Source organism: Tiliqua scincoides, chromosome 4 (assembly GCF_035046505.1).
Source record: "Tiliqua scincoides isolate rTilSci1 chromosome 4, rTilSci1.hap2, whole genome shotgun sequence".
Taxonomy (NCBI): Eukaryota; Metazoa; Chordata; class Lepidosauria; order Squamata; family Scincidae; genus Tiliqua; species Tiliqua scincoides.
The window spans coordinates 215,525,901-215,548,075 of NC_089824.1; the positions used below are offsets into that span (position 1 = coordinate 215,525,901).

At 45.9% G+C, this 22,175-nt stretch overlaps 1 protein-coding gene across 1 annotated transcript in view; it reads right to left on the reverse strand.

The window, feature by feature from the left end:
- The window catches only part of LAMA5 (laminin subunit alpha 5), a 213,091-nt gene that overhangs the window by 78,069 nt on the left and 112,847 nt on the right, over nt 1–22,175 (reverse strand). Inside the window, exons 7-22 of the mRNA XM_066625238.1 lie at nt 21,788–21,903; nt 21,015–21,133; nt 19,804–19,894; nt 18,350–18,484; nt 17,808–17,870; nt 17,528–17,668; nt 16,104–16,241; nt 15,599–15,733; nt 13,171–13,305; nt 10,593–10,730; nt 9,089–9,141; nt 8,792–8,891; nt 7,190–7,242; nt 6,862–6,967; nt 5,806–5,905; nt 3,174–3,330 (exon numbers count right to left, since the gene is read on the reverse strand). Of these exons, the coding sequence (XP_066481335.1) occupies nt 3,174–3,330; nt 5,806–5,905; nt 6,862–6,967; nt 7,190–7,242; nt 8,792–8,891; nt 9,089–9,141; nt 10,593–10,730; nt 13,171–13,305; nt 15,599–15,733; nt 16,104–16,241; nt 17,528–17,668; nt 17,808–17,870; nt 18,350–18,484; nt 19,804–19,894; nt 21,015–21,133; nt 21,788–21,903 (1,780 nt within the window). The remainder of the gene's footprint in view (nt 1–3,173; nt 3,331–5,805; nt 5,906–6,861; nt 6,968–7,189; nt 7,243–8,791; nt 8,892–9,088; nt 9,142–10,592; nt 10,731–13,170; nt 13,306–15,598; nt 15,734–16,103; nt 16,242–17,527; nt 17,669–17,807; nt 17,871–18,349; nt 18,485–19,803; nt 19,895–21,014; nt 21,134–21,787; nt 21,904–22,175) is intronic.

Genomic DNA, 22,175 nt, shown 5'->3' on the forward strand with positions numbered 1-22,175 from the left:
ACCCTGTTCTCCCCTCCAAAGCACTGCTTACAAGGGGGAACCAATCCACTGATCTCATATCTTTAATCAGAATGCAGTTTTGATTAAAAGTTCTGTTTTGAAAACATCAAACGCCCAGTAAAATTAAGCCTTAACAAGTTTGTATGTGAACTTCCCAAAGTGCCCAATTTATCACTTTGACATTTGATGCCATGATCCAGATTTCCAGCAGTGATCCGGAAACTAACTCAGCAGGAAAGGGGCCTGCTGGGTCCAAGCATAGATGGCAGAAGCACTGGATCAAGCTCCTGTCACCAACCTTGATTCTAACAACCAGGAACCTGCTAGAGAATCCTTGACTAGAAACCAATGAGCAGGATACTACCAAGAAGCTAGTGTCCTTGCCTTCAGTGACCTCACACTTCAGTAAGCCTAATCAAAACACACCCTACAAAAGATAAAGGAGAGGCTTTGGGAGTACCGAGTTTTGAGACCAGAAGGACAGTCTTTTAAGTCCATTCCTCTGCAAAGGGGTGTTGCCAGGGAGAGGTAATCAGACCCAAGGAACAGACAGTATAAGGGTTTAGTGACCATCAGGCCCTTGTCCAAACTTCTTCTTCACCCTGGGATCTGTCCAGGGTTCTGAAGATTTTTTTAACTATCACTCTTAATTTCTGGTTCTGAACCTTGAAGTAGAGGCAAAGTCCAGACCCGCTGGATTTCTCTTCTTGCTCTCAACTCCAGACCATTGCTTTCTGGAAGTTTAGCCTTGCCCAAATAGAAGACACAAAACATGTGATACGAAAGGTATAAGCATGTAGTTATAGGTTTAAGGTCACCGGAAAGAAGCTAAGCTAGGATGAAATTTCCAAGTTTACAAAGCTGCTTGGAGAGGTGATTTCCAGCAGGACAACAATGCAGAGGTAAATGTTTCCAACCTCTGCACTGGGGTGCTAGTCCAAATCACTGCCCCACATGGCTGCTCCTTTCAATTAAGTCTGCAACTGCATTCTGATACATTTGGCATCACTGGGGGTTTGGCCCTAAGAGCCCAGCACTTACTTTGCTTTTATATCTCACAGGAACATAGCTGGCTGCCTTACACTGGTCCATCTAGCTCACTATTGTCAACACTACCTGCAGCAGCTCTCCAGGGATTCAGAATTTTCCCCTGCACAACCTGGAGCTGCCAGACACTGACCTTGCCTGAAAAATATGTATTCTACAAAACTGAGCCACAGCCCTTCCTTTGGGTGCTGCATTTTTTTTTTAATTCATGGGTTCTCTTAGCTGATTGGAAAATGCAAACAGAAAGATGTCCACGCTAAGAGGCTGGCATCCACAATCCATGCAAATCAGGTTAACCAGGGCAAACAGAATATGCAGATAGATTAGCCATTGGCGCTCCAGCTCACATTTCCCATAAGGCTAAACAAGCCACCTACCTGTATCTTAGAATGTTAGAGGTATGAACATAAGAACAGCCCCACTGGATCAGGCCATAGGCCCATCTAGTCCAGCTTCCTGTATCTCACAGCGGCCCACCAAATGCCCCAGGGAGCATCTGGGGAACAACTGAGAAACAGGAATAGCCTCCTACTTTCTAAAGAGCTCATTCACATCTTTCAAGCAACAATGAAATTGTGGGGTTAGCAGTTTTATGAATTCTCTGGCTATTAAACACTAAACGTGTTAGTATATGGTGATGACTCATGGCATTCTGATGAGCATCACCAAGCAAAACCTAAGAGAACAAGCAAAATAAGGCCCTGTCCACCAGTGGCATAGCTAGAGAGGGTGCAAAGAACTAAGGGCGCAATCCTAACCAACTTTCCAGCACTGACTTAGTTGCAATGCAGCCCCAAGGTAAGGTAACAAACATGCCCTTACCTTGAAAAGGCCCCCTTGACTGCCTCCCCACTGCAGGATGCAGTGCATGCCACATTGGCACAGCTATGTCAGTGCTGGAAAGTTGGTTAGGATTGTGCCCTAAGTTTTGCAGGAGCCTCACAGCACAGTGCAAGTAGCCACTCCCCTTCTCTTTTTGAGCCATTCTGGGCAGGGGGAGCAAAAAGGAGGCGAATGCCAGAGAAGAAGCAAATGCCTCCATTTTGCTCTCCTGGCCTGGAATGGCTCTGAAGGGGAGGGGGAGAGGCCACTTGCCCAGTGTGGTGAGACTCTCTGCAAACTTAGGGCTTTGTACCCCTCTAGCGAGGCCACTGGTGGCCTCTACTTCAAAGAGTTTGTCTAAGAGGACAAAAATCATGCAAAGATTACTTCTGCTCTAAGAAACATCTCACACTGAACAACATCACACAGTAGAATTTCGAATGAAGCCCCAACACATGCACCCATTCTCTCCATGGTCTCTTCAGACTTCAGAGAGACAATGTATCTCCAGAGAGCAGGCTCAGCAGATGTTCATCTCTAGTCATTCAGGCATACGACTCAAGCAAAAAACCAGCTATCTTCTTGAAAAGAACAAAAGGACATCAAAAGCCACACGTTGCACAGGAAAAAGGCCAAGGGATTTTTCCTTTTCTTTCAGGAGCAGGGAGACATTATGCACTGAGTTGCGATGGGGAGAGAGGAAATGGGTGAATAGCCCCTTAGGAGACCTGCATGGATTTTTATTTTTACATACACTTCCTTCCATAGTTCCTGCCTAGTCACTTTCTCCTAAATGAACTCAGTCTGACACAGTGAAGTGGCTCTAGAGCTGAAATCTTATCTATCATGCAGCTGCTCTATTCCAAACTTAAAGTACCTGTTAAGCGCAAACAGGCTCTTGTTGTAGGCAGACAAATGCTTGCATTTGGCTTTTTGCTGCCTCATGCTTTCGGGAAGCCCTCTGTATAAATGTGAGAAATCCCTCACCTTCAAGTTCCCTTCAAATGTTTCACATTTTCGACAGGAAAAGAACTTCCATGTTGGCAAGAGGCTTGAAAGCACGTAGATCACCACATGGGACAATTGTACATGCATCTGTGTGGTGTGTGCATAGGACAAGCAGCTGACCATGGCTTCCCAGCACACAAACACATGACAAAATAGTATGATTGTTACATGCTGTGATCTACACACAATTCTGATACATTTTCTTATCAAAAGGTATTTTGCTTGTATGAAATTCACACCATTTGAAGCAGCCTTTCGTTGTTTTTGAAGGAAAGGGGTGATGAAAGAAGTCCTACCTGAATGGAAGACATTTGTGTGTATCCTCTCCAGCTGAATTTCTCAAATTCCAGGGGATTGTAGCCAAAGCGAACAGGACGGCCATCCAGCGTAGTTCCTTCTTCCAGTTCATATTTATGGTGGTGAAGGTCAGGGATATAATGGTCTTTTGTTGGTCTGAGGATAAAAAGTGAGGCACACAGTTAACAGTTGGATTTCTATCTGTATTGTGGAGTAGAAAAGACTCCACTTTACCATACTTAAGCTCCATTAAATAAACGGTATCTCCTTCTACTACTGACTGAACACACCCACTACTATAGGCTGGGCTGTCTGTGTTCATGCCACATACACTCATATCCCCTACCATGTGACCTCTTTTAGTGACAGTTAGACCAAGCAAGTCACTTCAGACCTTCAGAACTGGAAGGAACTCCATCAAAACACAAGCCCTTGTGAGAGGCACACTGGATCACTGTGTGGAGGTGGTAAGGATTTGGATTTGGGACAACAAACTGAGATTAAATCTGGACAAAGCAGAGGTCTTCTTGGTTTAGGAATCCACAATGCAGCACTAGAATATTAGCCTGTTCTGAATGGGGTTTCAATCTCTGCAGGAGCAGGTCCACCCTGCTGCTTCCGGATACCTCAGTAGCCAGAGGGGTCTTTGCCTAGCTTAGGTTGGTGCACTGCCTGCAGCCATATCTGAGTTGATCAGACCTAACCATGATGATACATGCCTTGGTGACATTAAAACTCAACTACTGCAATGCACTCTGGAAGTTGCATTTAACACAGAAAGTGGTCAGTGTAGCCTTGGGGAACTAGACAATTTGACTCAGTCCACCTGTTGCTCCTGAGGTTACACTGGTTGCTGATCTGATTCTGGGCCAAATTCACAGAGCTGGTTTTGAACTTTAAAGCCCTATATGGCTCAGAACCAGGATATCTGAGAAGCCACATTCTCCTATAAGAACTGACCCACCTCCTGCTGTCGGCAGAGTGGGCCCTGCTGTGTATGCCACCCCTGGAGGAGGTCAGATTGCTAACAAGGAGCAGGGCCCTCTGTGGCAGCATCTTTATTATGGAACTACCTTCCAGTGGGATTAAGAACCCCTCCATCCCTGTTAACTTTGCCATCAGGCTTTCCTTCTTCATCTGGACTTTCCTTCTTAGTCAGTTGCTTTTAGGTTTTGTGGCTGCATTCCCGATTTTGTTTTAATTTTTTTTTTAATTGCACAAATTCTTTATGGTTTTGTTACAATTATTACACTATTTTTTGTTCTTTTTTTGCATCTTACTGTTTGGTTTTTTTTCTCAATATATTGTACACCACCTTGAGCACTCAATTTATTTGGAAGGAAAGTGGGATTCAAAACATTTAAATGAAAAGAAAAAAATCCACCTACATGAGGGAAAATAAAAGGGTGCCCTGTTGGGGGTATCCGTGCTCCCTGCTGCTGGCAAACCGAGCCACTGAATGAAAGTTGCATCTAGCTACGCAGTGTTGCCCTGAATTTTTTACATCCTTTTCTTGGTTACATTAGAGTCCAATGGAATGCTGGTAGCTGCTTTTTATTCATAAAGATTGCTCTACTTGGTGTCTATCCTCAACCTACTAGTCAACCAACTTCATTAGGTCACCACAATTTTGAGAAAGGGGAGGAGCATAAGGTCTCTTTGTTCATCCTCTTCACACTCTTTGTCATTTTATATTGACAGCTAATATTATAATGCCGTTGTACAAATCTATGGTAAGGCCACACCTGGAGTACTGTGTCCAGTTCTGGTCGCCACATGTCAAAAAGGGCATAGTGGAAATGGAAAAGGTGCAAAAGAGAGCGACTAAGATGATTACGGGGCTGGGGCACCTTCCTTATGAGGAAAGGCTACGGCGTTTGGGCCTCTTCAGCCTAGAAAAGAGGCGCCTGAGGGGGGACATGATTGAGACATACAAAATTATGCAGGGGATGGACAGAGTGGATAGGGAGATGCTCTTTACACTCTCACATAACACCAGAACCAGGGGACATCCACTAACATTGAGTGTGGGGAGAGTTAGAACAGACAAAAGAAAATATTTCTTTACTCAGCGCGTGGTTGGTCTGTGGAACTCCTTGCCACAGGATGTGGTGACGGCGACTGGCCTGGACGCCTTTAAAAGGGGATTGGACAAGTTTCTGGAGGAAAAATCCATTACAGGGTACAAGCCATGATGTGTACGCGCAAACTCCTGATTTTAGAAATGGGCTATGTCAGAATGCCAGATGCACCAGGATGAGGTCTCTTGTTATCTGGTTTGCTCCCTGGGGCATTTGGTGGGCCGCTGTGAGATCCAGGAAGCTGGACCAGATGGGCCTATGGCCTGATCCAGTGGGGCTGTTCTTATGTTCTTATAAACCTGCATCATGTCCTCCCATTTGGTCATTTTTTCACCACGCATGCAGGATCACAGCCATGCAAACAGCCCTTGTCTACAACATCCAAGCACTCAGCCTGCTTGTCAACAGCAATGCTCCCCAAATGATCTGTTCACACTCTTCATCACACTCTTAATGCACAGAAAGCGAGGGCTGAGTTTGAAATCCATGAATGAGAAATTTAAAACTGTAGGGGTGCCCAGAGGTACCCCAGCTGCAGCCTGCCTCTTACTGAGTGCATTTGGGGCCATGGGTGTTCAATCGGCACAGACAGGCTCCTGTTGTTTCCTCGCATACAGGCCCAACCGATCCACCGATGTCACACTGGCAGCCTGTAAATAGGAAGCACATGTTTACATTTCACAGCTGCTAATGGGTCTCCAAACGGCACTCATCAAAGCCTGGTATGGGGGGGGCAGCAACTTGGCACTCTATTTTTATTCCATTGTATCCGCTTTAATGTTGGTTTCTGGCCTTGTCTAGATCTGTTTCCATTGCCTCCCGGTCCTGAATTATTTCAAAACTATGCCCACTGTTTCCCACTGGGCTACTAAATAAAGCCTCCCGGCACTGTTTGAAGATCATCCTCCACCACCAGCATCATAACCCACCCAAGGATACAACCTTGTATTATTAATTAAAAAAAACAAACTAACAGCAATAGACATCACTGGTTCTCTCAGTGCCAGGAGCAGTGAAGGGATATATATGTTTGTGTTACAAATCAAAGATAAGGACCCACACTCAGGGTTATGGCCAGCCAATTTTAGCATGCTTTGTTCTATTATACATCAAAAGTGGCTTGTGCAACCTGAACCCACTAAAGTGTCCTGATCTGAACTCTACTTCAATTCTCCTCTGCTCTAAATTTAGCATCTCACAAAATAGCAACACAATTTGATGCAACGTCCTTTAGCAATGATTGTTTGAAAAGGGGAAGGTGACCTTAAAAAGGCATCTTTCTAAAGAATTATAAAATAAGGGGGTCAAATCAAAGAAAAGCAAGTGGGAAAGGAGCGTCTCTTTGTGACTGAAAGTCTTTTGGGGGCAGGGAATGGGCTTTCCATTTCTTTTGTTCTGTTAACCACTTTGTGAATATTTGCTCCCCTCAAACCTCTTATCCTTACAAAGTTGGATTTCCAGAATTTCCATATTTGAAACTATAAGCTCTTCTTCCTCCTCCCCAGTTGGCAGGCTTATGGCTTCTTGGTTCTAGTATACAGCTCCTATGACTTATGTACCCACAGTGGCAAGCTGAACATACTGTCTTAGAGGAAAGAGGATGCACCTTGGCAACCAAAGTAGTTCCCACTCTCCAGGTTGTAGTACCCCTTTTTGCAAGTTGAACAGAACTGACCACAGATGTTGGGCTTGCAGAAACAGTGTCCATCACCCTAGGAGACAACAGTCATACATCAGGTAGCATCCAGAGCTTAGGTGAAGATGTGCCCAGTCTGCAGAAGCACCTTATTGGGGGCAGGGACTGAGCACATATACTCAAATTCATGCAAGTCTATTGTGCACAAGATGCAGGTTGACTGTAAATGTTTCTCCCTGCTGGACCCAAGTTCTAGGTAGAGCCTTAAGAATGGATTTTATCACAACAGGAAACTTACTTGCTGGCATTCAGCAACCCCTGCCATTGTTCCCTCAATGTGACACTGGCAGCCTGACGGAAATAGAAAAGGCAAATCAGATGGCTCATCAGTCCATCTAGCAACAGACCAGAATTAGGCTGCTGCAAACTAACTCTCTTGCACATCAGGACAGCAGAAGCCAATAGCAGATTGAAAGTCTCATGGAGAAGCAACAGTTCAAACCTAAACTTCCCTACTGCCCAGGGTGGCAGTGATGCCAAAATGGCAACCGCTGCATCAAATGGGACAGGGATGCACTGCCAGGTCTCCTCGGGGTAAGGGAACAAACATTCCCTTACCCCGTGTAGCAGCTGGACAGCCCCAATGGGTCTCCTTGGGTCTGCGCCCGCTATTGAGCGGGAGCAGAATTGAGGAGACCTGTGTCGGGTTACTCAGCCTGGGAGGGGGGTTAGGATATGGCAGCAGAGCCTGCTGCTGTCTCCCCCCTCCCTTGGGCCCACTCCACCACACCCCCACCCGATTTTTCCCCTTCTCCCCACCCCAAAATGCCCTGCTGCTGGCCGGCGGTAAGACTTACCACCGGGAGCTCTCACCACTCGTCCTTCAGTGCCCTGGCTCATGCTGACTGCTGCTGGGCCTGGTACCGGAGGTGCGCCTGTACCTCAGGTGCAAAAGTGCCTTACAGCACTTTTCGTGACTGTCAGGCCAGCGCTAGGCTTGATAGGATTGGGCCCTAAGTCAGTATCTTGATTCTACATTCCAGCACGAACTCTAGGAGCAAGGAGGTCATTTTGACAAGATTATCCTTACTGCTTAAGCTTCAAAATATGTAGTCACCTTAGAAAGATTAATGTCCCATCTAACAGTCTAACCCAGTGGTTCCCAAACTGTGTACCCTGGCACTTTAAGGTGCAGCGGCACACTCATAGGAACACTGAGGGCTGTCCCCAGTGGGCGCTCCCACTGGCTGTCCTGGGCACTGCCATCTTGTATCACACAAAATCTCACATGATCCAAGATGGCAGTGCCCAAATCTCAGGAGATTTCTCAAGAGATTTGGGCACCATAATCTTGGATCTCATTAGATCTTGCGAGATTTTGAGCTCCACCATCTTGGTTCATGCAGGATTTGGGCCACCTTGCACCTGCCATCTTTTGGACCATCTTGGATTTCACACAATCCAAGATGGTGGCACTCAGCTGAGCTGGGAAGAAGAGGCTGGGGGTACACTGTGACGCCAGTTAGTTTGGGGACCACTAATCTAACCCTTGCCAGAGAGTGAGAAAAATGCCTTACAAATTCTCTGTTCCACAACTTAAGGTCTTTTAACTAAAGAAACTAGGAACTGAACATCAAGTTATACATCCGAATTACATCCTCCATTACTCTGCTATAAAGATAACCAAATCCTTGATTCAACTCAGCAGTGGGTGGTTCTGAAGTTTCACAGCAATTCCATTTGCTGTGGCCCATACCAAGTTCTCTTACGGCTGTTCATTGTCTGCCATATAGTCAGTCATATAAAGAGAAGAAGTTAGAACCATCTTCTCTTTATCACCAGCATAATATTCAGAAGATATCTAGCGAATGAGACTTTTCTTGGAAGAGTCTTTTCTTACTCATGCATCCAAATGAGTTATCTGGAGTCAGATTCCAATACAAAGGCTTGCACCTATCACAAGCTTTGCCTTCCACATATGCCCGACATTCACAGGAACCCTGCGGAGAAAGGTGGGGAGAGGGTAAGAAAGTGGCTGTGATATCGAGCAGGATCTAAGGCTATACAGGATCATGTGATCCATTACTTTGTCTTATGAAGAACTCTCCGTTTTTATACTACAAAAATATTCAATGCACTGGACCAGGCTAACAACCGAGATTCAAAACTAAGAGCAACAACTACAGAAAACACTCACCTCTGACAGGGAGGTGTCTGCATTTGCAAGTCCTGCAGGATTACAAGAGCCCACTGCAACAGAGAAAGCACAGGGTTTGAGGGGGAAAAAATGCACTTGAAGACTGTACAGTTCCTGGAGTAAGTTTCGGTTTGTGGGATAATGGTTTAAATATTGGGGACTCCAGTAGTGCTGGAGATGAATAGATTAGGGTAGCTGCTGGAGCAAGAGGCCAGCAGCCCAATCCTAAGTTGCCCATTGCGCCCAGACTACTGAAACGGCTGCAGTTGCATCCTGTGTGCAACAGGGCAGCTGCCAGTGGATCCGTGGGGGAAGGGAATGGGGCTACTTGATTCTGTGGTGGCTCTTGGGTTGCTGTAGAATCAAGAGCCTCTGTGTCTGGCCGTGCAGCCCGACATGGAGCTCAGGATCTGGTGGAGCTGAGCTCCACTGATCACACCTCCATCCTGCCCCATTCCCTCCCCCTGCACGCCTCCTCCCCACCCTGGAACACCTCCTCTCTGCCTCCCCCCCATGCCCCCACCTGCCTCTCTGCCACCCAGTGGTTCGGGTAACCGCAGTGCAGTAGAGACCTGCCACTGCTAGATCTGCCACTCAGCTGGCGCTTAGGGTTCACAAACGTGCTTAATGGCTTAATAGCATGTTTGTGACAGTGTGTGCTGGTGATAAGTCCATATGCACTGTTTAGGATTGGGCCTCAAGTCTGCAGTTCTAAATACACCTGAGAATAAGTTACACTGAACAAAATGGAACTTACTTCCAAGTGAAAACATGTAGGCCCATGCTATTATATGCTTATTATTACAATTGGGGAAACCAATGCGAGAAAATCCATTAAAATCTACAGAAAACACATCTTGAAATTCATGTAACAAAACCAGAATTTCAGTACGGACTGTGGGCCCCTCGGTTTCCAAAAGCTTTGCTACTCTCAAAGTAGAGCCTAAGAATGTGAAAAGGCAAGTTTATCAGCACTCTGAAGACCTCTAATGATGAGCTCTAAATCCAAATGCAATAGTTTTTGTGATTTTCCCCCCACTTCAGTGCTATTCATTATGACAGTGGTTTTCAAACTCTGTCATAGGGGGCGGGGTGGGGGCAGGGGGAGGCAGCAACACAACCCCCAGGATCGTGTCGCTAGGGGGCTGCAATCGCTCCACTTTCACTTCTGGTGAGCTGGAGAGCCCTGCAGATGCTCGCACAGGGCTTCCCATATCCCGGGAAGGCTGCTGCAGGGACTGGTGAGTGCATCCTAGTCCCTGCAGCCCCCCTTAGCGATGCGATCCTGGGGATTGCATCGCTGCCTCCTCCCTGCCCCTTAAAGGGGGCAGAGACCAGGGCCTTCAGGCTGGGGAGTAGCAATGCCTCAGTTTGAAAACTACTACATTATGAGTGTACTTATTTTTTAATACACTGTGAATGCTGTGCACATGGGGTGCTGAGATGTGCCAGTACTACCATCAAGAGTTTATATTTGTGAGATACAGGAGTTAAGCTCAACTACCTTCACACTGTGGAAATCCATATGCTCCTGGAATGCAAGTATCACAACGAAGTCCAACCACTCTCGGACGGCAGCTGCATTGCCCAGTCTCCTGATCGCAGGTGTCAAAGAAAGCACCTTCTGTGGAACAGTGGCAAGCTGAAGAGGATACAAGACAGCAAATCAGAGTTATGGGAAAGACTAACAGGAAAAACAAAAAACATCAGATTTGGACTATATAATGATACTATTGATAATTGATTCAATTGAGTTAATTGATTTATTTACAGGTATTTTAACTAAGGGCACAATCCTCTCCAGATTCCCCTCCCACCGATGTGCTTGACCAATGAAACACATGCTGTATCATACGGTGGGGGTGGCAGAGGCAGAGAACACCTCAAGGTAAGGAAACTTTTGTTCCCTTTCACTGGGGAAAGCCTGCACTTTTTCTGTGGAAAAGGGAATTTATTTTGCTGATGCTGCATCTATTTTGCTGACACAGAACCAAGGAGAGCAATGAAGAGGGAAAGAGGGAAGGGGAATAGGATACGGCCGCAGATGGGTGCCGCAGTTGTCATCTGCTCCTATCCCATTCCACCTCCCTCCTCTCCCAGAAATACTCAATTCCTCCCCCTCCCTTCCACTGCCTACCCCGCTGCTGCCTTATCTGGTGCTGGTAAATGTTGTCTTTGCTGCAGCGAGTTTGAGCAGCCACCAGTAATTATGCTGGCGGCCTTGTTGTCCTCACTGGCAGAATCAGCAAGTGTGACAACATTCACAACATACACCAGATCCAGGCACTTCTTACTGGATCCTGACACTTCTGCCAGAGGAAAACAGGTGGAGAGGAAGTGGAACTGGGCGTTCTAGGGGAGGACCCGGGGAGCGGGCAGAAGGGGGTGGATCCGGCTGCAATGGTGCATGCGAGAACTTATCCCGTTTCAGAAACTACCCAACCCAGCCCGCTGATGGCTTCCCCAGCACTCAGAATGCCTTTTAAAGGCATATAAATGCCATGTCTCTTTCCCCCGAGGAGACTCCAGTGGTTGCCATGGCGCCCACAGGATACTGTGGTAACCATTTTGTTGCCGCTGCTCGTCTGGGTTCTGGGCAGCTTAGGATTGGGCTGCCCATGCGTACAGCCCTCCCCTTAATACTTTTATCTATCATACCATGCATTTTTGAGATGTCAATTGACAAGGAACAAAAAATGGAAAAAACCAGCCTTGCCACCTACTCTTGCTAACACAATTTAGCTTTCCACTCTCTTCAAAAGCCTATTGCTGACATCACTGCTGACATCTAATGCTTAGCAAGCTGCTTGTGGCCCAACTTTTTAAAATAATTTTAATAATAATACAGGTATTTATATACCGCCTTTCTTGGTCTTTTATTCAAGACTTTATTCAAGGCGGTTTACATAGGCAGGCTGATTAAATCCCCGTAGAGATTTTTACAATTGAAAGAAGGTTCTATCTTTCAAGAACCACAACAGTCCAGGTGTTTCACTCTGATCTGGTTTCACATTCTGGCCTCCATCCTCCCACACTCAGAGCAGATGGAATAGCTCGGCTTCAGCTTGTCAGCTGCTTCAAGGTCGCACGGTGCCAGTGGCCTCGAACTGGCGACCTTCGGATGTTTTCTTCAGGCAAATGGAGGCTCTAGCCTCTAGACCAGACCTCCTGCCCACATTTAGCAGATAGAAAAAAATGAAATGGAAAGTGTTGGAAGTGCCATTTTGGTGATTTAGTGATACTCCATCTTTCAGCAGTTGTTTTCATCAAGAGCACTGACATTTAATCAGGAACCACAAGTGCATGCTGGGTATTCGTTCTTGCATGTCACCTTGAATATAATGAGGGTGGCTAATTATGCATGTAGAATTGCATTACGGAGTCAGTTTCACACATGCACAAATATTCCTTCATTTCTGTACACTTGAATACTGACAACTGAATGTGCAAAATGACTTCACTAAAAAAATGTTTGTTTAGAGCGAAACAAAAGTATAGTCTGTGGCATTTATGTCAGTGATGGTCCATGTGAACACACAAGATGCCATCTGTTGTGGCAGAGAGACACTTGGCCAACAGACTGAGGCAAAGAGGCAAAGGCCCATAGCCAGGGAGACACACCAGGGTCAAACTACACTTGCACCCAGTGTGGAAGGGATTATCACTCACGAATCAGCCTTTTCAACCACACTAGACGCTGTTCCAGAACCACCATTCAGAGCGTGATACCAGAGTCTTTCGAGACTGAAGGTTGCCAACAACTAATACACTTTATCAAATGGCTGTAAAAATTCAACAATAGGAGAGGCCAGGATTATATGAAACCAAAGGCCACAATTCCTAGGTCTCTGCAAAGCTTGTACCAAACTTGCACTAAATATTCCCAATTCTGTATCACAATGCCAGTTCTTTCCATCTTCAAATGCTTCTCATATTCTAAATTCTGTTTGTTGTTTTCCTATGAAACCTGTCTACTTCTTTATCATTGTTTTCAAAAAGAGACAAACACAAGAAGCTTAAACAAGAAGGCTGACTTGCTCTCTACTGCCAGGAAAACAGGTACCATCTTCAAAATAACTCACGTGTACAGGTGGGAAATCCGTAAAAGCCAGGTGCACACTGGTTGCATGTATGGCCCATATAATTTGAATGGCATTGGCACTGACCAGATGGGCTGCAATCATTGTCCAGAGAGCCCCTGGGGTCACAGGAGCAGGCTGCCAAGGGAAGACACACAAACACATTTGCAAAGGAGAACAGGATAATGAGGGACTGAATAATGAGGAATGAGAAAGTTGGTTTTGTGTCAAAATTGTTCTAGGCAAAACCAAAGGCCACATACTCCTAATGGTGGCTGAACACTCACTTCGAAATAAGTCATCCTTCCTTCTGGAACAAAGTGGTATCTACCTCCATATCCATGCACACAGATACATAGCTGACCAACTTTCATACTCCTTGGTGGTGGGGTCAGATGAAGGTTGGCATCAATCCCAGAGTATCAGTGCTTTTGAATTGATTAGAGCCTATCTTCTATTTACATCAAAACTAGTTCCCTAAACACAACCCACTGCTTTGTAGAAGAATACAAAGAATATTCTATTCTTTCTAAGAATATTCCTGATGCTGACAAGAAGGATGAGAGAGATGACTCAGGAAGAAGGAGATGAATTGTTAGGAAACGATGGATATGAGATGCAACAAAGTTATGCATCTTAGGGTGCAATCCAAAGGATGCCTTCCCTTGGGCCGGCATAAGAGGGTCGCAAATGTGCCGTAAAGTACATTTCTGCCTCCTCGCGGGGAAGCCAGGCTGGCGCTCCGAGAAGCGCCAACCTGTGGAGGTTAGCTTAAGCCTCCACCACGGCTTCCCCACAGTCGCTAGTGTCCGCACGTTCACACTGGCACAAGCAGCAAAGGTAGGCGTGGGGGGTGGGGAGGAGGATGGAAGGAGGCATTTCTGGGCAGGGGGAGGGCAGGTGATGGGCGGGTGCGCGGGGAGCTGGAGGCGGGGCTGGGACCCGGCCGTTATGCTGGGTCCCAATTCCCGTCCCTGCAGAAAACAGAGCGTCTTCAAGCCGCTCCACTCTCCTCGGACTTGCACTACCTCAAGAGGTGGCGCAGGTTCGAGGAGACCCAGTGGGGCCAGCAGCCCTTACCCAGGGGTAAGGGGAAGAGTTTCCCCATGCCAATGGCTGAGCCACTGCTGCCCACAAACCCGTGTTGGATGCAGTGCAAGCCTCCTGGCTTGCCTGCTCCAGCATGGGTTTGGATTGCACCCTTAGGGCCTAATCCTACCCAACTTTCCAACACTGGTTCAGCTGCAATGCAGACCTGAGATAAGGGAATAAATGTTCCCATTCCTTGAGGAGACTTCTGCGACTACACCCCCCCCCCCACTGCAGAAAGCCACACGTGACCCTTCGGTACAGCCGCGCCAGCACTGGAAAACTGAATAGGATTGGGCCCTTAAGCAGGTGCAGTTCATCCATGTTCCAAAATGTTTCCTTAACCATTGGGATTAAGAATTTATATTAGAGGGAAAACACACACATACAAAAGCAGTGCTGAAAAAAATTATTGGGTAGGGAAACTACTGGAGACTCATTAAGGGCAATTCATATTAGCTAATGTGAAGATAAGATGTTATATTGTACATTGCTGGTTCCTGGTCCATAAAAAACAGAAAGGGCCCAAATACTAGCTTTACTAGGAGACATGAAGGATGTCTGCAATAAATTGTATGAATGAGGGTGAAAGAACAGTGAGTGAATTTTGGAAAATGTCCATGATCTCTGTGGTAAACATGGTCCTGGTACCAACCAGGACCACAACCATAAACTACTACCCCCCCCCCCCCACTGGCTGGGCTGCTGCACCCACCACTGGCCGGGCTGCCACCCCCTAACGCCCTTCTGGAGGCTCAGGGAGGCCGCATGCAGCCTCCCCAACCCTCTGAAGGCCTTATAAAGCCCTAGAAGGGCGGAAAACATCACTCCCGGTTTCATGGAGGAAACCAGAAGTGATTGTTTTTAAGCTGGGGAAGCCTCCCCGGTCCTCAGAAGGCCTTCTAAGGGCTTAGAAATGTCACTTCCTGTTTCCTCCATGAAACCAGAAGTGATTTTTTTTCTCCTCCCCAAGAGCATTACAAGGCCTTTGGAGGTCAGGGAGGCAGCACGCTGCTTCCCCAGTCCTCGGAACACCTCTGGGCATTTCGCCCTCAGGGGTCAGCTCTCAACTGGTGTGTCAGCCAAGTGAGTGCCATGGAGGGGGTGCAAAGGGGGTGGTGGTTAGTGGCACAGCACTGCCCCCAAGCCTGGCTCCCAAAGCATTTGTCCCCCTTGCCCCCAGGTACCCTACAGGATCGTCTGTCTGAACCTTGCCTAGAAAAACAGTGTCAAGAGAACAGTGTCTTTACCTTAGGTCTTGACCTGCAAAGGGAAGCTTTTTTTGATGATTAATCAGAAAAAACCGACTGTTCCTAGGCAACACATTCACAAACCGGCTTACCTTGGCAATGAGGGTAGGAATGATAACCAAAGCTGCACTGGTCACAGTGAAGCCCAGCATACTCAGGCCGACAGTAGCATCTCCCAGAAGCATCACAGCCTTCTGGCAATGTCCCGTCAGCACTGCAGCCACAAACTACAATGGAAAGAAGATCCAGGGTACCAAACGTGGTTATCTTTAGGAGGGAACACAGCACCACAACAAAGAGCAAGCATAGCCCCAGGAAAACCAATTCTCCCGTTGATTTTTGAATGCTGGTGTGCAAAGAGGGCTGCTGAGAAGCACACAAGGGGAAAGTATAGCCTTGGCAAGATCCGATGGGTGGGTTGTGGGTGCTTGGGCACCTCACATCGTGCCAGCGCTTTTTGAAGGACTCCGGTGGGGAGGCTCTGCTTCACCTGCCTCCCCACACACGTCCCTGCTTTTTCCCCACAAGAAGGCAGAGACAATGCACACATCTGTAGAATAAACACGTGCAAACACCTGCCTAGGTCCAAGAACTCACGTTGACAGAGAGGATAGTTGAAGTAGCCAGGGGCACACTGATTACATGCATAGCCTTCAAATCCAGTTCGACACAAGCACTGGCCAGTCTCACTATCGCAAGAGCCATCATAGTAGCCAGGGCCAGAGCACTGGCAAGCTGCGTGGGTGAAAACAAACAAATGACTATTACAGCACCTTTTGCAAATTACTAAGAGCCAACAGTGTAAGCCCTGGATAGGATTGGGCTGTTAGTTATTTATTACATCTATATTCTACCTTACCTTCACATGGAGCTCAAGGTAACACAGAATTTCCAAGCTAGCCTCCCATCCAAGTACTGCAAAGCACTAAGTTTTGCAGGAAGCCTCAACATGGTGTTGTAGGCATTTGCTCCTGCAGCCCAGAATGGCTTCAAAGGGGAGGGGGAGGGACCACTTGCATGCCACGGTGAGCTTCCCAAAGTTTTCCCAAAAAAACTTCTCAAAGTTGGCTTCACATCCCCTCAAGCTACACCACTGCCTGAAGGCCATATCGTGGGGCCAGACCTTGGCGTTCTACTGCAGATGTCCCTCCAACATCAAAGGTATCTCTTTCATTTACCACATTTTTAAGATTCTAGGTTAAGGCTCTTTGGGATGTTCAGTCAGTTACACATCCTCACATGGAAAAAGAGACATACAACCAAGGAAAAACACAGTGGTCAGTAAAGGAAATGCTGGCACTGCATCTTGCCATTCTCCCTCACTGATCCCTACGCCTAGAGGTGGGAGAAAACAGTTCTATTTTTTCATGAACTTCCATGTTTTCCAAAAATTAGAAGTGCAGAAAGTGGCACTATGTGTTTTCATTCAAAATTTTCATCATAATTACAATCACTTTTAAAAGTGTGCTAGAGAGATGATATAGGTGGTATAGAAGATGCAGCCACAGTCATTACCCATGCACCTTCCCATTAAATAGTATATGAAAACCAAATAAACTGGTTTAATTTTTTCACAGGTTTCAGGGTTTGTTTGTTTACAAAAATAAGCACAAAAAGCAGTGCCATGGGTTTTTATTTCATTATCGTTTTCTCCCACCTCTACCTATGCCTGGCACTCTGTTCCTGAACACATATATGATACCCCTTCTCTCTCTTTTTTCAATGTCTCCTCAAACACAGCTTTTGTAGGAGACTTTTGGCTTAACCCCTTAACTGTAACCAACCTTAAATATTTCTAACTGCAATGTTCACATTCATCCCTTTCTACCCCATCTGTCCTCCCCTTGGTTGCTTTTTCCACTGCTGATTTTCGATTGCAAACTTGTTGGGGACAGAGAGCAGCATATCTTGCCTATGAACCTCTGTAGAGATGGCTCTAATGATAACAAAAAACCCTACCCTTTGAGCTTTCAAGGGGAAGAAAAGGACCAGCAGCACTTGCTTTGGCTTCAGTTACTCACGCTGGCAACTTGGTCCATAATACCCAGGTGCACACTGATCACACTGAGGCCCCTGGAAGTTGGGCTTGCATATGCAGAAGCCAACTTGAGAATCTTTCCGACAGGCATTCCCTCGTGTTCCAGCAACATTACAGTCACAGTCTGGAAAAGGAAAGAGGAGGAAAGAGGGCAGGAGAGAAAAAATGGCTTTTTTGAGAAAGCAGACCTTAAGTGAGCTACAGCTATCATAAATAGTTCATCTTCATCACCTCAAAAAGGAACAATGAAATCAAAAGCTTACTTATGATCTGACCAGCTGGGAGAATCTGCTCTCCGGTATCATTGTAAGAGTAAATAGGCATAGCTAAGAGAGGGGAAGAATAATTCAAGTATTAATCTCATAATCAAGAAAGCATCATTCAACAGTAAGTGTCCACACTCAACTAAACCCAGTCTTCATTATACAAATGCTTCTACATCACTTTCTCTTCAAAAATAAAGGATTTCCACCCTTTTTGCAAATCCCATTAAATAGGTCAGTCTGGCACTGAAAGATATGGTGATGTAGAAGGTAGGAGCCAAATATACTTAAGAGCGCTGTGCCTGTCTTGTAGTTTATTATATGGCTCCACAACCAAAACAGAAGGGCTAGCAATTCAGGCTTCTGGGAGCCAGCCAGGTTTTGCTCACCCAAGCCTAGGCTAGAATATTAAGGATTATATGTACTGACGCATACATTCCCTCTCTGGGAGAAGGGAGGGCCAGCCACAGACCATGTCAATGGCACAAGCACTCTCCACACTTATAGCAAATCTGAATTGGGATTACGTTAACAATACATACGATAGCAGTGTGGGAAGTTCATGTAACCATCTGCACAGGAGTCACAGTGCTCCCCTGTGTAATTTGGCTTGCAGTAACAGCGGCCAGTGAGGTCTTCGCAGGTGCCATCCGTGAAGTCTGAGTCACAATTGCACCCTAGGAGGAAGGCAGGATGCAATCAGATCTAAGGAAGAAAATGTCTAGAAGCAGAGTGCTTACTTGACCCGAGCAGAGCTGATGAGACCTTTCTTGAGCTAGGTGACGCATACATACCAGTGGCATAACTGGAGAGGGTGCAAAGCACTAAGTTTTGCAGGTGTATGCCTCCGATTTGGGCCCACTGCCTGGAATGGCTCAGAAGGGGTCACTTGCACAGCATGTTCAGGCTTCTGCAAAACTTAATGCTTTACTCCCCCCTCTAGCTACGCCACTGATGCCTACTATTGGCCAAGAAGATAGATAGATAACCTGGTCCTTCCTGAATTAATAATAACAACAACAACAACAACAACAACAACAACTTTATTCTTACCCCGCCTTTCTCCCCGAAGGGACTCAAGACAGACTCAAGGAATTCTAAGATATTTTTCTAGCTCAAGATTCCTATAAAGCACTGCCCAAAACGTGCTCCTGTTAATTCACAATTTTCACATGCTGAATTTCAGTAATGAATTTGAATGTTAACAGCATGTGAACAGCCTGAGTAAAATAAAAATCTCATTACCAACATCACATCACATGAGTTACCATTGGAATGCAATCAAGGCACTGTGGGAAAAATTCAGAGAAACTCATGCAAAACCATGACTGTCCTTGCAATACATATAACAGTGGAGCAAGATGCCCATGTAATACAAGATTCAATGTTTTCCTGTATAATTTGGCTTGCAGGAATAGTGGCAAGTGAGGTCTTCAAGGAATGGGGGGGGGTGAGCCTATTTTCCCTTCAAACAGCAGCTCCTTGCATCTTGTGGCATGCTGCTCCAGGAGGCCCTAGCCTTCAGCGGAGCTTCTGAGGAGCTGGTCTCAGAAACCGAACACTATAAAGCCCCCGTGGGCACTGAATTCTGCTTGTAGCACTCTGAATTTTAACCTATGTCAATACTGTACACTCACTCAGGGCCAGTTCATCCTGGAACACTGCCTGATGCTGCCTCTGCTGAGCACACTGGGAAGGAAAAGCCCCTGACTGTGTTCTTCATGTAGTTTCCACAAACCTGGATACGTGGATCTTTATTTGAATGAGCCCTTATGTTTGCATGGTCCCTGTAAATAAAACTGGAAGCCGCCGCCCCCCCCCCCACTTCCAGGCTTTGTGGAAACTGTGCATATTGATCACAGAAACGGTGCACAGCAAGGTGGCCAATAATGTGCTTCCTTCTTGAGCTAGCTAACAGCTCGCATGGTTCAATGTGGTTCACGTCTGTGGCAGGTTGGAGGGAGGCAGCAACAATTATCATTATCATCATACTCACGATAGCAAACATATGGTGAGTCTGTTGAATGATCTGGAGATTTATAGTATCCTGGGCTGCACCTTTCACAGTTGACACCAGTTGTGTGATGCTAAAAAACATGACAATCTGTCTATTAGCTGCCATTAATTGAAGACATCACTACTAGGTAGTGAAATGCAAGAGAAGAACTACAAATAGTTTGAAACAGCTCTGCTTACAACTGGGAGCCCAAACCTATCCTTTCCTCCGCTCTGCCGAAGTATCCAGTAGGGGTGAGACAGATTGGGAGGCTTAGGAAAGGGGAATTATTTAGTAAATAAAATAAATATTTCCCTTACCCTTCTGTAAGCCTCTCTCTTTGCAATGTGTCTCTTTCAATCTGTGCGCAAGTCCGTGGACAAGAGAAGGACAGGGAGGTTTGAAAAAGAGGGGAATAGGATCTGGAGTGCGCCACTGTCCTGGATTCATCTCCCTGGTCCCGTTCCTCCCCCATCCCCATCCAGCTTCAACCCCTCCCTGCCCTCCCCCTACTGATTTACCTTGCCTAGTGGGCACCGTGGGGTCTGTTGGAAGGGTTGCGGAGCTGCCATCTCCATTAGCAGCATTCACAGAATGGCCACTGATGGAGCACTGTTCGCTCCATCGGCAGCCGTTTTATAGCAGCTGAACTATGTTCTGCTGTCATAAACCCTGACATATAACAGCCCAGTCTTGCATAGGATTGGGCTGTAACTTAAAGCATATATAAAGAGGCAGCTAGTTCTTACTCTTTCCTTAAAACTGCAACACAAATTGCAGGCCTAAATTTATATGTTACCTTAGACATTAACTGGTTTAACTTGCCACAAAGAGGAAACAATTTGTTTCCTCTGGACCTTGAGAGGTCTTTCTCTAGTCTAGACTACACGATGTAATGCATGAAGTAGCTGGCAATACCTGGAGAATTCTGCCTCAATACAGATGGCTGATTCATAACCTTTTAAGACACCTTCCAGCTCTTCTACTCTAGGACATGATCTAATAACGGTAAAAGTTCACATTTCCTTTAAGAGATCTCAATGTTGCCATTGATAAAGCAGAACTTCACATTGAAATGCAAAAGACACAAGAGATCTTTGTTCCATGCCTCTTATTATTGAGGATATTTATGCAATGTTTTTCAACAAAACATTCATAGAAAGTTTTATAGAGAAAATTTAATGAATTATTTAATTTTTCCAAAATCTTACCTGGCAGTCAATGCACACACCTCCTCCTTCAAACTGACCATCACGATTTATGCTAGCCTTGTGACGGTCAACCTCTGGGTCATAGTAACAATCATAGGCGTGGCCATTGCAGTTACAGGCTGGAATTACAAGAGGAAGAGAGTTTGAATGGAGGCATGCTCCAATTTCCAATTTCTCCATTCTACAGCAAGAGAATTATCTGCTGAATTTGAACTACATTGTTTGCATGTTTTGGAAATGTATAGTGGGATAACTCTGTGTTGTGCAAGGTGAACATTCAATTTCATCACAAAGTGTGTGTTATGGCTCACTTCAGATAATCTAAATAAGTTAGGGGTTCCAATACAGATCTTTGGGGGATAACACTACTCACTCCCCCTCTCCACTGCCTATTTACTCCTACCCTCTTATTCCTCTAACATACTGGTATAAGAAGATCTGTCTTCATAACAATTTTATCTAATTATCAAAGAATGAATCAGGCACGTTAGCTGGAGGAGCCAGACACACTGTGAACTAGTAAGCAAGAGGTTAAGTTTACAAACTACCCTTAAAACTCACTCCCTCCTCTCCCCCCCCCACTTTCAGCAAAGGCTAATGAAGCATGAAAGAGTCAGATTTCTGTCCTCTATGAACCCTGCATATGAGCAATATACAGACCAACATAGAAATCAGAGGAATACAGCGTTTTCATTTCTGATTTTGTAGCTGCCTATGGCATGATTAGTTGGGACACTAAACCATTAGTGCAAAATGTTCATTCGATAACTCACGTTGACATTCATTAGCACTGTCCGTCGTGGCTGGTTTCCATGGTTTTTGGTTGAAGCCCGGGCAGCAACTATCGCAAGACCCACCACAGGTGTTGTGTTGACAATCACATTGTAGCCTGGTAAGCAAAAGGTGAATGAACTGAGTTAGTCCTGGTTACATATGTAAAATTCCCAGATATCTTGAAGCCAAGGGAAAACATTTTCTCCAGGTTTGGGAATGAAAATTTTGCAAAAAAACGGAAATACTCTATCTACAATGGCTGTCAAATCAAGCCAAAACTTGTCACTAAAAGAATTGCCCATAGGGCTGCCCAGAGTGCCCACACCCTATCTTGAATTGACAGACCTGGTAGTAGATCACTGAATGGTCAGTGCAGGTCAGTGAAGC